The sequence below is a fragment of the Aspergillus pseudoviridinutans genome, assembly GCF_018340605.1.
Source record: "Aspergillus pseudoviridinutans IFM 55266 DNA, scaffold_10, whole genome shotgun sequence".
In the NCBI taxonomy this organism is placed as follows: domain Eukaryota; kingdom Fungi; phylum Ascomycota; class Eurotiomycetes; order Eurotiales; family Aspergillaceae; genus Aspergillus; species Aspergillus pseudoviridinutans.
In genome coordinates this window covers 156,179-169,167 of record NW_025091290.1, presented here as the reverse complement: position 1 = coordinate 169,167, position 12,989 = coordinate 156,179, and the positions used below count along the sequence as shown (strand labels likewise).

The window sequence follows — 12,989 nt, the reverse complement described above, 5'->3', positions numbered from 1 at the left end:
ACCCCAGACAGAAATTTCTATGTGCTTGTAGGATAAAGACAAGATAGCCCAAACGACCTACTGCTGGAGGGCTTCGCCCGAGGCATACCACCATAAACCAGAACATTCACGAACGTATGAAGCTTCTAATTCCGCCTCGCACCTCACAGGATCTTCGCAAGATCCTATACGATGAAGGTGTAACGTTGATCTTGTCTAATATTAGACACGACACTCATGCGCCCGAGATACGAAGAAAATTGCCTCCGATAATCTTCTCCAATGCTAGCCACCACTTAGGGGCGAAGGAGAGGAGTAGAGGGTGAAGCAGCCTTGTCCACAAAGTCGCTGGGCTTTTGGCCCCATGGGGTTGACTGCGACTCGATCCTGCAATATTATAGTTATGAAGATCACCCACACGAGGCACACGGTGTTATTTTGATATCAGACGTAAGACCCTGATGGTGCATGTTTTGGCTGCAAACTGCCCAAGGCTGAAGACCCACGTGGAGATGTTTCACTATTGGGGCCAAACCCTGCATGTAGAGCCTCGTATGGTTTCCAGATAAGGGTCTGTTGGGGGGCGCAAGATGCATTAGGGGCTAAATTTATCTGATTAAGGTTATTAATTCAGCGCCTCGTGTTGGGACTGTCCTTGGCTGGAACGAGTCAAGATGGTCAAGATCACTTGGCGATCTTTATTGGATTGCCAACGGCCCCAACTATCCGATGTCAGAATCGATGTTATTCACGAACAATTCAAGTAATTCACTGAAATGTAGCAAGTAGGCTAATTCTGTTAGAATGTTGGAATGAAGACTTTTGGTGGCTATGTTCGTGTTGTTGGTTTCGCGATGGGGGCCATATCACTTTATGACTCCGTACACTGCAGCTTGCTATGGGTCAAAAGTCTATAATACGCACTCAATGCGCGTCAAAGTCGATCACTTCTCACTCACCACTCATCTCAACAACTCTAAAGCACATCTCACAATGGAAACCACAAAACTGCAAATGGACATGCACAAGTCCAACTCCTGGCTCTACTACAAGCTCAGCATCCACACCCTAGGACTTGTCCTTCGATCTGGCCTCACGATCACCAGCCCCGACCCCAAAGCAGACGCAAAGCTCCAGCTCACCTCAGGTGTGCACCATGGAGGAACCATGAAAGTCATCGTGGTACGTCTACCCAGCAACAAAACTGACACATGGCTAATACACCCCAGGCCGGACTCCCCCGCACAGGCACAATCAGCATGAAGCGCGCTCTCGAAGAACTAGGCTACGGCCCATGCTTCCACCTCGCCGAGCCTCTGTGCCAATTCGACAACCTCCGCCAAAGCGCCGCCATCGTCCACACAAAAGACACGGCCCTCCGGCGGCGCAAGCTCGCCAAACTCCTCCAAGGCTCCGAGGTCACCCTCGAGGTCCCCGGCAGCGCATGTCTACCAGACCTCCTGGAAATGTACCCCGACGCCAAAGTCATTCTGACGGAACGCACTTCTGCAGCCGTCTGGCTGCGCTCATGGCGCGGCTTCGGCATCGATCTGCGCTCCGACTGTTTCCGCTGGGTCGGGTACTGGGTTCCCGGCGTGGTGGCCGCCAACGATCTCTACCGCGGGTGGATGCGGCTTGCGTCCGAGCGGTTCGGGGTCGAGGCCGAGCCGTCCGAGGAGCTGTACCATGCGCACAGTGCGTGGGTGAAGAGCATTGTGCCGAGGGAGAGGTTGCTGGTGTTCAAGTGTCAGGATGGATGGGGGCCTCTGTGTGAGTTTTTGGGGCGGCAGAGGCCGAATCCCTTCCCGCATGGCAATGAGGCTGGCTATTTGCGGTATTATAAGCGGGTGGCGATGGTGTTGGGGATTTTCCTGTGGTTGGTTGTTCTTGCGATGGCTGTTTTGTCGTTGTTTGTGATGGCTTTGGTGGAGTAGTGCTGTTAATCTTCTGTTTTGTCTGTTTTTCAAGCCTTTATACCTTGGTGTTTTGTGGAGCATGTGTGTTAGAATTGCTTATGCTTAGCCAATTCTTTAGACCGAACAACGTCGATTGTTTATATGTTGTCACCATGGAAAAAATGACCCAACTGGCGAGTTGGAAGACTAGGCTGTAGCGTGCACTGTTCTTGGATCTCATATTGAAGTAGTACTCGTGAAGCTATGCCAGAAGGCGGCGCGTCATTACGTCAAGAGAGGACATAAGCTGCGCAGGAAATATTTACAACCAGACATCAAAGCAAAGCAGCAACAGCAGCTGCGACAACAGGCGCAGCCGTAATCAACGCCCCGGCAGGCCCAGCAGCAGCAGCACCAGGCGTCTTGGTCGCCTCAGGCGCAGTAAACTTGTCCACACCGGCCGTAACAACCAACTCAGCGTACCTGCTCGTCGCCGGCGAATACGTCGCGCTACTCGACGTCGACGACGCGATCGTAGCACCATCCACAGACCCAGACATCCCAATGCTCATCGTGCAGCTGGCGGACTCGGTGCGGGACCGAATCTTGCACTCGTATGACTCCGTGACGGTGATATCATAGCTCGTCTCCTTGTTTGATGTCGAGGCGGTGTACACAGCTGTCGCGCTGACTGTCTCTGGGCCCTGGATGATCGTCCAGGAGTTCTTGATGTTGCAATCTGTCTTGGGGGCGTCTTTTAGACAGCCCACGTTGTAGGTTGTTGCGGCGGCGTTGATTCCTGCGACGCTGGCGCCGGTGCTGGCCCGGCCGCCATACCCCCACACGGTAACGGACCAGTTGGGGCCGAAGACGCCAACTGTAGTAGTTTTGTCGTCGGCATGGGCTGCCAGGGCGTAAAGGGCTGCGGGGAGGAGGAATGAGGCACGCATTTTGATGTTGTGGAGACCTGAGAAAAAAAAATATAGACGAGAGAGAAGATCGACGGACAAGATTGCGGAAAGAGAGAAGCACAGCCCCTTTTAAAGGGGAAAAAAGAAAAAGAATAATTCCATCGTCCAGTAGAAGATCACCAATGTCAATAGTCTACAACAGGGGACGCAAGCACAACGCTAGGATAAAAGAGATGAGCCTCCTGGAGGTATCCTACCACGTCCACCAACCATTGTTTCTGAAATCGATGCTGTTGGCGCTAGACTGCATCTATCCCTGCTGATTGGCATGTGACTTGCATTCAGTAATATCCTAGCTAGTAAACTAGGCCCTCTAGCGCTAAGCTAAGTCTGTAAGTAACAGGCCATTCGAGAGCGGAGAGTGAGCTAGTCCATTATGTGATGAAACCATCCAATCATTTGGTTTATTTCTCTGCTTTGCGGGCATGTGAAGGACGCTTGTTATGTACGGCCGTTGCCCGGGTCACACATGGCAATAGCCTGATACGTCCGTCTAATTTCATATAAACTGCCCACGTAGGCGCCTAAAGGTAAGCGACGACTCGCTAGCCCTGATTGCTGTTAGGTCAAGTAGTAGGTGCGATGTGGCTGAGTCCAGCACGCAGCATTGTCACATAGAATGTTTCTGTAGCTTATGGTTTTAGTCACTTCCAGTTGGCAGCGAATCCCCTTCTGAAGAGGGCTTTGCAGAAGAAAGAACTGGAGTAGCAGCGGTCACAGACATATAGTAGCCAGTCGGATGTTAGAAGGCAAGACCATTCAAGTAGAGCTATGATGATCAATTAATGGTACATATTAACCAAGTACCTCGGTTCTAAAGCAATGATATCAAATTTGCCGGATAGGCGAATACATTGCCTAGATTGATACAGCTGGTTCCTTGCCACAATACCTAATACACTATAGATCAAAATCGATACATAACTGCCTACGCACCTCATGCAAGGCTACCAGATCAATACACCGCGTCTATATCGCCACTTGAGGGATACATTAAAATCCGCCTTTTCGCATCATATCAACCACTCCCCGAAAGGCCTGTTGACGCTGCTGTTCCCAGCTATTAAAGGCAATATTCGACAGACCCACTGGAATCTGGTCGTCTCCAGCAAGGAGCTTCTCCATCGTCTGCACAGGGGTGTTAGATGAACTCGCGAAGTCACATGTGTAAGTAGAAGACGAACCTCCTTAGTAAATTCCTTTACTGGGATACCAAAGGGCTTTCCATGGACCGTTTCTGCCATGTCGGGTTGGTGCTTTGGATCATGAAGTTCGGCTGCAGCGCAGGAAAATTAGTATCATATTATAGCATCTTTTTTGGTTCTCTTTCCCAACTCCTGGAATGGACGAATCCTCAGGCATACATACTTTGCACGATAGGTGGAAAGATCTCAATCACTTTGATGTTTGTGTTCTTTAGCTGCTCCCGCAGGCAGAGGATCCAATGATGCAGCGCAGCCTTGGAAGCGCAGTAGTTTGAGCAGCGAAGAATGGGAACTAGTGCGAGATTGGATGAGGTGCTGGTGCATTATCTCTAGTCAGGCGCGAATATCCCGAAAATCGAAGCAAATATTTGCCCACGACGTACAATATGAGTGACGTTGGAGTGTCCCTTTTGGCCATAAGAAAGGGCAGAAACTCCTTCGCCAATGCAACGTAGGAAACATAGTTGACCTAGAACCATTGTCAGTTAAAAGTAAGAAGGGAAAAATGTACCGGTCAAGGTTTAATGGCTCCCTTACTGTCATCTCATCCTGAATCTGATTCATATCAATGCTTTCTGGCTCACTAAAGACAGACCGCCGTTGGATCCCCGAGTTGACAAAGACGCAGTCTAAATCTGGATGGGATGAGGTCACACTGCTCAAACCAACGGTCAACTATATCAATATCATAGGCAAATACCGGAGAAGCTGACAGGATGACATACCTCTTCACAAAGTCTGGAATTGCATCTAGCTTGCTGATATCGAGGCTGAAAGATGCAGCCTTGTCCGCACCGTATTCCTGGACAAACAAGTCAAGGAGCTCCTGTCGTCGACCAACGGCAATCACGAAGCAGCCATGTTCGACAAGGCTTCCGGCTAAAGCACGACCGATACCTGATGATTTGAGTCAACGACTGGAACGCTGATTCTATGTTCCATGTATCAAAGTAAAGTGAGGAGATAGCCTAGCACACGCTTGGAACACTCACCAGATGTAGCTCCAACCAGGAGTACCTTCTTGTAAGGAAAAGCCATGATTGTTAGGTGGAAGGCAAAGGGATAATGCAATATCACAAACCAACTCTTGTACAACAGTGGCTGCAGCGCCTGTTATAGTGGTCTGCCATAAACCTAACGCCAGCCTATTGCTGGGTTCATGAGCGGCCAAGTTCCGTTTCCAGTCCTCTAACTTCCCTTACTGTGCGAGTGGGGCCCTCCTGGATGCGCTTCGAAACCTTTACGTGCCGCTGATGAGGTTGAAACAGGTTCAGCGACCTCTTCCCATAGTCCTCTTCGGGGCTCCCGTCGCCGACACGGGGACTACTGATTACCCAAGACAGCACTATCGGTGGGGTAGGTGGTGTGGTCGGGTAAAGATCATGACTTCCAAAATCCGCTTCCGCTGTCGGGTGAATTGATCAATCCATGGTTGCCAGTGAAGCTGCTGTTCCTGCAAACTGGGCATTCGTTGAATGTTGCAAGTGCCCACCTACTCATTTGCTACCTTCGGAGATAGAGGCGGATATGCTTCGTCTTAACCCCGTCGGGTTCTGCAGTCTGCATACTCCGTATATGAACCAGTGGAGCACATTACTACAACAACTCGGTCCCCGCAAAACCCGAAGCCCTTAGAAAACAGTATCCGTGAGTAAGGCTCACCCACTCCGCCCGTGTGGGTGAGCCTTAGTCACGGATAATGGCTAAACTTCTTTCGTCAGTGGCGAACACGGCCGGCTGTAACAGTCCTTCCGTGTACCGACATTCAAAGGTATCCATGTTTAAGCTGCTTGCTGTTGTCTTTGTTGTATGGTCACCTTACTACGGCTATTCGATTATTGTAGATAATTTTCCTCGGTAGTTCGGCGCTAAACGGGGGAATATTTAATAAGGTTTTCCAATGTTTTCCAATATCTAGCAACGCAGCACAACACAGAGAAATAAAGCGGTTTAGTATCAAGGCCAAAGGCCCCGGCCAACTACATGCTTAAACTCATGCTAGTCAGTAAATATTGAATCAGCACTCAAAGTCCATACGCTACCCAAGCCTAGTTCCACCTCAATCGAACAGAAGAGACCAGAGCACCAGTTTGTCTCCAAAAGCGATCCAATTCCTCGCCACAGAGAATCAGATCTTAACTGAATCAAAGGAAAAGTGATATCTAAGGGGTGAAAGGGCAATCCAGTGACAAGGACCCAAACGGAATCGCAGTACATCCCTACGAATCACCAGCAAAAACCGCAGAGCTCTCTTCACAATTGTCTCCAGACCAGGTCATTATCTTGCAACTGTCCCTGGGACGCGGAACACTAAAGGAGGCTCCTGGAAGATTATCAACGCACTTGCAGCCCGAGCCGAGTCCAATTGACATGTTGGCAGATGAGCCCTCACAATGGTTTCCAGACCAGGTGGTAATTTGGATGGAACAGCACCCATCTCCTTGACAAGCCGTGTCATCCAGACAGCAGGCCCAATCTCCTCCACTGCCTGTGGAGTCTCCGCAGGGCAGAATACACATGTCTTGAGCCAGCAGTAGCTCCGAACGCACATATTCGCTATGTGCTTTTCTGCATAAACATAAGTGTTAGTCTCTAGTCATGGATTCTTGGGATATATAAAGAAACAGAATACATACGCAGTCACAGTCTCTCTTATACTGTCCTGAATTCAGTCGAGGGCCGGGAAATGCCAGGGAGACAGAGGTCAGGGCCAAAATGACAGCGTGAAGTAGCTTCATTTTTGATATGGCAAGTGATAGAAAAATTTAATTGTCTTGCTTTCGTGAAGTAGTAGCTTAGATAAAGTGAATCTGTGTGGAGGATGATCTGCTAATGAACTTGATGATTATTGTCGTTGGGAAGGGACATTCCTTTCCTTAAAATATGGTGGCCAGCCAGTCTAACAACGAAGAGGCCACCACTCTAGGGTCCTTGAATAGCTAAAAATGCAATAATACCAACGCGCAGTAAACACTACAAGCAGCTAAAGTGACATTTTGCATAAATACTGAGTCGGTCACGGCACTAAGAGTTGATCCTTGGAGTTAAGCAGAGAAGCAGTGCAGAAATATATATTCCTAACTACGCCTCGATCATCCAGATATAAAATCTAAATCCCACCATAACACTAATTTTCCTCGTAAACCTAATGTTTTAGTTTACATATATACGTAGTTAGGACCGCTCGCTATATATGTATATCGAATATAAGCTTATCAGTTATAAGAAGCCCTAGGCCAAGTGCATCCAATGGGTTATCCATATCCATATGGGGTAGACATGGTCAACCAACATTCCGGCGGCTGGGATCCACGCCCACCTAGATCCACATTTTGCGGATTGGAGTGGGTTAGATAATTCAGGCGTCCATCCGGAACTGGACACGTCCTCTCTTCGCATTGTGATTCGCGGCAGTAATCAGGCCTCACTATATCAAAGATGAGGAACAGCAGTATCACACGTTGTCAACACTTACAGGAGCTAAATTTAACGAGATCCTCGCCCCCTTCACCTCGTCAGAATCCAATTGTGTCGATGCGGTCGGGTTCAGCTAAAATTCAAGACTGGCGTGGGAGCGCGGCCCCCTCGTATTTGACAACGCAGTCCCTTAGGCAGAATAGCAAAACGTAATCCACTTCAACCGAGCAAAGGTATTTATTGAGCTATTCTCCCCTCTTCTATTCATCATCTGCTTGTCTTATACAACCTGTGAATTCAATACTTGTTAATCATCAAAATGGCTTCCAATATGCCTGCCAGATGCTGCACTGTGGGAGTCAAGCACAGTGGAGAAGCAACCGGCGAATATCAGGCCATTGACGGTGGTATGTTTCCGTGTGCCCAAGTAATGAATCTAATATAGCTCACCTTCTCCAGTTGAGACGTATTTCTCATATCCCGAGGACAGGTCGACCAAGCATGGAGTTATCATCCTCACGGATGTCATTGGTCACCGATTCATCAACTCGCAGCTCATAGCTGACCAATTTGCGGCGAATGGGTATCTGGTGGCCATGCCTGATCAGTTCCACGGTGACCCGGTCAAGCTCAATAGGCCTGAGGGCTTTAACCTAATGACCTGGCTGGAAGGACACCCGACCGAAAAAGTGGACCCTGTTGTCGACTCTGTGATTAAGTATATGCGCACACACCTTGGCTGCGAGAAGATTGGGGCGGTCGGGTATTGCTTTGGGGTATGTATGCGGAAAGAGCTTGCGGCGTGATGTGTCCCTGAATCATGATTCTAACGAAGTATATTCTAGGCAAAATACGTCGTCCGATTTCTGAGGCCCGACCAGGGAAAGGTTGACGTTGGATATATCGCACATCCAGGCTTCGTTGAATTTGAAGAACTCGGCGCGATTACCGGCCCCTTGAGCATTGCAGCCGCAGGTGAGTGATAGTTCTGTTGTTGTATAGATATCAGAGAGGACGGCTAACCTAAATCACAGAGACTGATGACATCTTCCCAACATCAAAACGTCACCAGTCAGAAGGCTTTCTGCGTGATCGTGGCCAGCCATACCAGATCAATGTCTATAGTGGAACCGAACACGGGTTCGCCATCCGCGCAGACTTGACGGATAAGGCTAAGAAGTTTGCAAAGGAGCAGGCATTCCTGCAAGCAGTCCAATGGTTCGATGAATTTATCAAGGGCGGGAACTGAGATGATTTCCAGATCGGAATCAACAACTAAGAGGAGTGCGGATGTTTGGTTCCAGTGCGCCAATAGAAACGGCAGCTTGATCTCCTGCCTGCGGGCATGTGTCTATGGGCATTGACTTATTGTCTTTTTTGAGCTTTGGACGAGCTGGCTAGCGGTATAGACTGTGTCAGCCGCTGCTACGGCCTGGTTGGGTACGCTTCAGGGTCGTGGAGCGATCTTGGTCATGGTGTTGGTTCAGGTTGGCTTTCGGACTACAATGAAACGAAGCCTTTATTCTTATTGAGGCTAAATGAATAAATAGAGGTCGGCGACAATTAAGAAGGGAAGAAGGTCTTTTATACGCAGTGGCAGGACTTGGATACTCTTTGTCCATACTGGGAATGCCTTCGTTGACAAGAATAATACTTACATGTGGACAAAACTGACTAATCTGGCACCATATGCTGCATGACTCATGTGACATCGATCAGAGCACTAGCTAGCTAGCTGTAGAATGCAATGTAGCCCTACGTATCCATCTCCGTTTTGACCTACAAATGGCCTGGCCATCAGAACCTGTGTCTCTGTAACCTTTGCAATACGGCTGGATAGAGTATCACATTTCTATATGTAATGACGATATGCTTATTATTTCCCTGTCCTTTTCCAGCCTTCACTCTACTGCTCAACGGTTTGCTCCATATGATAATTCAGTCAGTACGCTCTAAGCCCTTGTCTAATCCCTGACCAAATTGCGCCTACTAATTTCACATTTCAACATACGTTGTTGCCCTTTTCCTCTTCACATCTATCCCCTGAATCGTCGTCTCCGGCATCATCACTCTTTCCAAGCTGCTGTTATGGCGTCGACCGAGCAGACAGTCAAGAATGTATCCCGTACCTTATTGGAGATGGAGGACCGTCGTCAGTCGACGAGTCAACAAAAGTCAGTGCCGACCGAACCGGACGTTGATCCTGTGGTAATCAAATCGCATACACAAGGGGAGCAGGAAAAGAGGCTGCTGCGCAAGTACTTGGCAGAACTAAATGATGCGTTTTGTGAACATCAAGAGACTTCCAAATCTGGCAGACACCGAACGGCTTAAGGAATGAATATACATAATCCAGAGTTGAAGAGCAGAATTAGAGTCCAGAAATCAACTATACAGGCACACAGGCCACAGAAAAGAGCTTAACAAGGCAGAATTTGGCAATCGAGCGGTAGCGAAGGTCGAGTGCTTCTTTAATCTGGTCTTAGTTGCGTTCCATCACGAGGTGAGGTTCACTGAGATGATGTCTGCGCTGTATTCTCTCGAACTAAACTTATAACATAGATAATGAAGCATATAAATAAAAACAGAGCAACTATACCAGCATTTGGAGCAGTAAGAGAGGGCAGAAGACTTACCATAATACTATAAGGTCAGAATATTGGCCACGCTTATGGATTAGCAGCAGTTCCTATCATCCACGGTTTCTAACTGTAAGCCCTAATATGGCCTAAGTAGATAGCTTTGGCACATTGTGTTAAGGATCATTTTACTCAGCCTGATAATCTGTCAGGGTTGTCTGGAGTTCTGTGAATTTTGGGATGGTGATAATTCATCCCTCGAACTATGGACGGAGGGAGATCGACAAGGCGTGTAAGGGGTGTAAGGCCAGTAAGGGGTATTAAAAAATGGAAATTGATGCCCAGAAAGGTAACTATGCGATAATTTTTGAGGTCCAATTATCGGAATCGGCACGAGGATGTTATTATCTCTCAAAATCCATTGAAGCTTCGCTACGGAGTTTAGTTCGGTCATCTCTCGGTACCGAGTTTTCTCCGTATGACATAATTGATCCTTTTTTTTCGACTTCTGTGCTGTAAGACTTTCAGTTGATCTATGTCAATACCGCAGATTAAGAAAGTTATAAACACATCATCACCTACAATGGGTAAACAGGCGAAGAGTATGTTTGGTAGACGCGCAGTTTAGTAAATACTAAGCGAAGCGGCAAGTGCTTGACCGGATGATGACGTCTGGACACTTCACCATTACGCGGGAGAGATCCAACTCAAATACTCCGTATACGTCAGACAGTACTATGCCAATCAGATGCCGAGGAACCCGTGTAGAAGCTGCAATTTAACGCAGAAAACTTGACTTGTATGGGATGGCTGAAACTCGGCATTCGGGATTATGTCGGCCAGTGAACGGGATGATGACAGAGGGGCAATTGCTTGAAGTTTGTATATATATACCAGAGGTCCTATTAACTCTAGTGTTAATACAGCCTTATATCACTGCTACAACTGTAGACATTTCACAGCCTCTCGCAGGCTAACTTCCACCATGTCGACCTTGCCTCCGGAGACATCTCGAGCACGGCGCAACACTAACAATCTTGAATTGGCACCAACAGAGACTTTAGAGACTCTCCATGAAGTTGGACTCAGCCCAACCGCCCCTGAGATTGGGATTAATTATCCCGAAGTCGGACGTCCTACCGACCCCATCTTCCCCGAGGAATACAACATCGAGACTCAAACGGGGTTGGTCCCAGCACGGACTCTTGAATCAATCCGTCCGACGACCAGCAGGGGCCGGCAGATCTCGCCGGCGGATGTGGAAAAGGGAGGCGAACCCGTGGATTTTGTCACGTTTACGATTAATGACCCGGATAATCCGCACAACTGGAACCCGTTATACCGCTGGTACGTCACCATCGTCGTCTCGGTACTCGTCGTGTGCGTCGCTTACGGGTCGGCATTCGTCACCGGTGGATTGGGCCTGATTGAGAACAAGTATCATGTTTCGCTCGAAGTGGCTACGCTGACCGTTTCGATCATGGTCTGTGGGTTTGCGGTTGGCCCGTTACTCTGGAGTCCACTGTCGGAGATCATCGGCCGTCGTCCTGTGTATATCATCTCGCTAGCACTGTACACGATATTCCAAATACCGTGCGCACTTTCTCCCAACATCGGTGGATTGCTGGCCTGTCGCTTTCTCAGCGGTGTCTTCTCCAGTTCCGGTCTGTCGCTGGCTGGCGGTACCATTGCGGATATCTGGAATATCGAAGAGCGCGGCATGGCCATTGCCTTCTTCGCCGCAGCGCCGTACGGCGGTCCCGTCGTGGGCCCCATCGTTTGCGGCTGGATTAACGTCGGCTCGCACCGACTGGACCTCTTCTTCTGGACCAACATGGCCTTTGCCGGTGTCGTCATGATCATCGTCGGCCTAGTGCCAGAAACCTACGCCCCCGTCATCCTGAAACGGCGCGCAAAGAAGCTCCGCAAGGAAACAGGCAATCCCAACATCATCACCGAGCAGGAAAAGGTCAAGTTGCGCTTCAAGGATATCGTGCGCACAAACCTCGTCCGTCCCATCACGATGATCCTTACCGAGCCCGTCCTCGACCTGATGTGCATGTACGTCGTGCTCATCTACGCCATGCTCTACGGCTTCTTCTTCGCCTTCCCCGTCATCTTCGGTGAATTGTACGGCTTCAACGACGGACAGATCGGCCTGATGTTCATCCCCATTCTGATCGGCACCGGGTTCGCGCTCCTCGTAACACCCCTCATGGAGAAGCAGTTTCGGCGTGTCTGCCAGTCTCGCCCCCCCACGCCCGAAGACCGACTCATCGCTGCGCTTATTGGCGCCCCGTTCATTCCGATCGCATTGTTCATTCTCGGTGCTACCTCATACAAACACATTATCTGGGTTGGGCCGGCATCCTCCGGTATCGCGTTCGGCTTTGGCATGGTGCTCTGCTACTACGCGGTTAACAACTACATCATCGATTCGTACCATAAGTTCGCGGCCTCGGCGCTCGCCGCTAAGGTGTTCTTGCGATCCGGAGGCGGCGCGGCCTTTCCGCTGTTCACAACCCAGATGTATCATACGCTCGGCCTGCAGTGGGCGTCGTGGCTGCTGGCGTTTCTGGGGGTGGGGATGGTGTTTATTCCGTATGGGTTCTATGTGTATGGAGCGAGGATACGGGCTAAGTTTGAGAAGTATTGATCACGGTATGAAGATGTAATATAGTGTAAGATAGATAGGTCATAATGGCATATATCAGTTGCGATGTAGCAACAGAGATGATCCTCAGCATGAGCCGGAAGTATCCTCCCTTTTCGGGCATCAGCTCAGCCTTGTCGAACATGGGGCGTAGCAGCATGGCATGGCGCTAAGAGACATGATGCTATTGATAGCAAGCAATGCGCCCAAATAGCGATCGATGTCTACACAGACCTGCACGTTGCGGCAGATAAGTTGCAACTATGTGAATGATTTTCCACACACATTTA

General features: G+C 49.2%; 6 protein-coding genes across 6 annotated transcripts; 3 read left to right on the top strand and 3 right to left on the bottom strand.

Moving 5' to 3' along the window:
- Nucleotides 1-972: 972 nt before the first annotated feature.
- Nucleotides 973-1,913, top strand: Asppvi_001821 (sulfotransferase family protein; the record flags this gene model as incomplete). The annotated part of the gene is made up of 2 exons (XM_043307354.1): nt 973-1,161; nt 1,209-1,913. 2 exons carry the CDS (start codon nt 973-975, stop codon nt 1,911-1,913), a joined length of 894 nt encoding a protein of 297 aa, XP_043163289.1.
- Nucleotides 1,914-2,209: 296 nt separating this feature from the next.
- Asppvi_001820 (uncharacterized protein) lies at nt 2,210-2,824 on the bottom strand (the record flags this gene model as incomplete). The annotated part of the gene is made up of 1 exon (XM_043307353.1): nt 2,210-2,824. One exon carries the CDS (start codon nt 2,822-2,824, stop codon nt 2,210-2,212), a length of 615 nt encoding a protein of 204 aa, XP_043163288.1.
- Nucleotides 2,825-3,838: 1,014 nt separating this feature from the next.
- Nucleotides 3,839-4,089, bottom strand: Asppvi_001819 (uncharacterized protein; the record flags this gene model as incomplete). The annotated part of the gene is made up of 2 exons (XM_043307352.1): nt 3,839-3,973; nt 4,030-4,089. The coding sequence occupies 2 exons, from the start codon at nt 4,087-4,089 to the stop codon at nt 3,839-3,841; spliced, it is 195 nt and encodes a 64-aa protein (XP_043163287.1).
- Nucleotides 4,090-4,342: 253 nt separating this feature from the next.
- Nucleotides 4,343-5,088, bottom strand: Asppvi_001818 (uncharacterized protein; the record flags this gene model as incomplete). Its single annotated transcript, XM_043307351.1, has 4 exons — nt 4,343-4,519; nt 4,588-4,705; nt 4,776-4,947; nt 5,043-5,088. The coding sequence occupies 4 exons, from the start codon at nt 5,086-5,088 to the stop codon at nt 4,343-4,345; spliced, it is 513 nt and encodes a 170-aa protein (XP_043163286.1).
- Nucleotides 5,089-7,786: 2,698 nt separating this feature from the next.
- Nucleotides 7,787-8,716, top strand: Asppvi_001817 (dienelactone hydrolase family protein; the record flags this gene model as incomplete). Its single annotated transcript, XM_043307350.1, has 4 exons — nt 7,787-7,874; nt 7,927-8,243; nt 8,313-8,442; nt 8,502-8,716. 4 exons carry the CDS (start codon nt 7,787-7,789, stop codon nt 8,714-8,716), a joined length of 750 nt encoding a protein of 249 aa, XP_043163285.1.
- Nucleotides 8,717-11,031: 2,315 nt separating this feature from the next.
- On the top strand, nt 11,032-12,702 carry Asppvi_001816 (MFS transporter; the record flags this gene model as incomplete). The annotated part of the gene is made up of 1 exon (XM_043307349.1): nt 11,032-12,702. The coding sequence occupies one exon, from the start codon at nt 11,032-11,034 to the stop codon at nt 12,700-12,702; it is 1,671 nt and encodes a 556-aa protein (XP_043163284.1).
- Between the last annotated feature and the right edge of the window lie 287 nt (nt 12,703-12,989).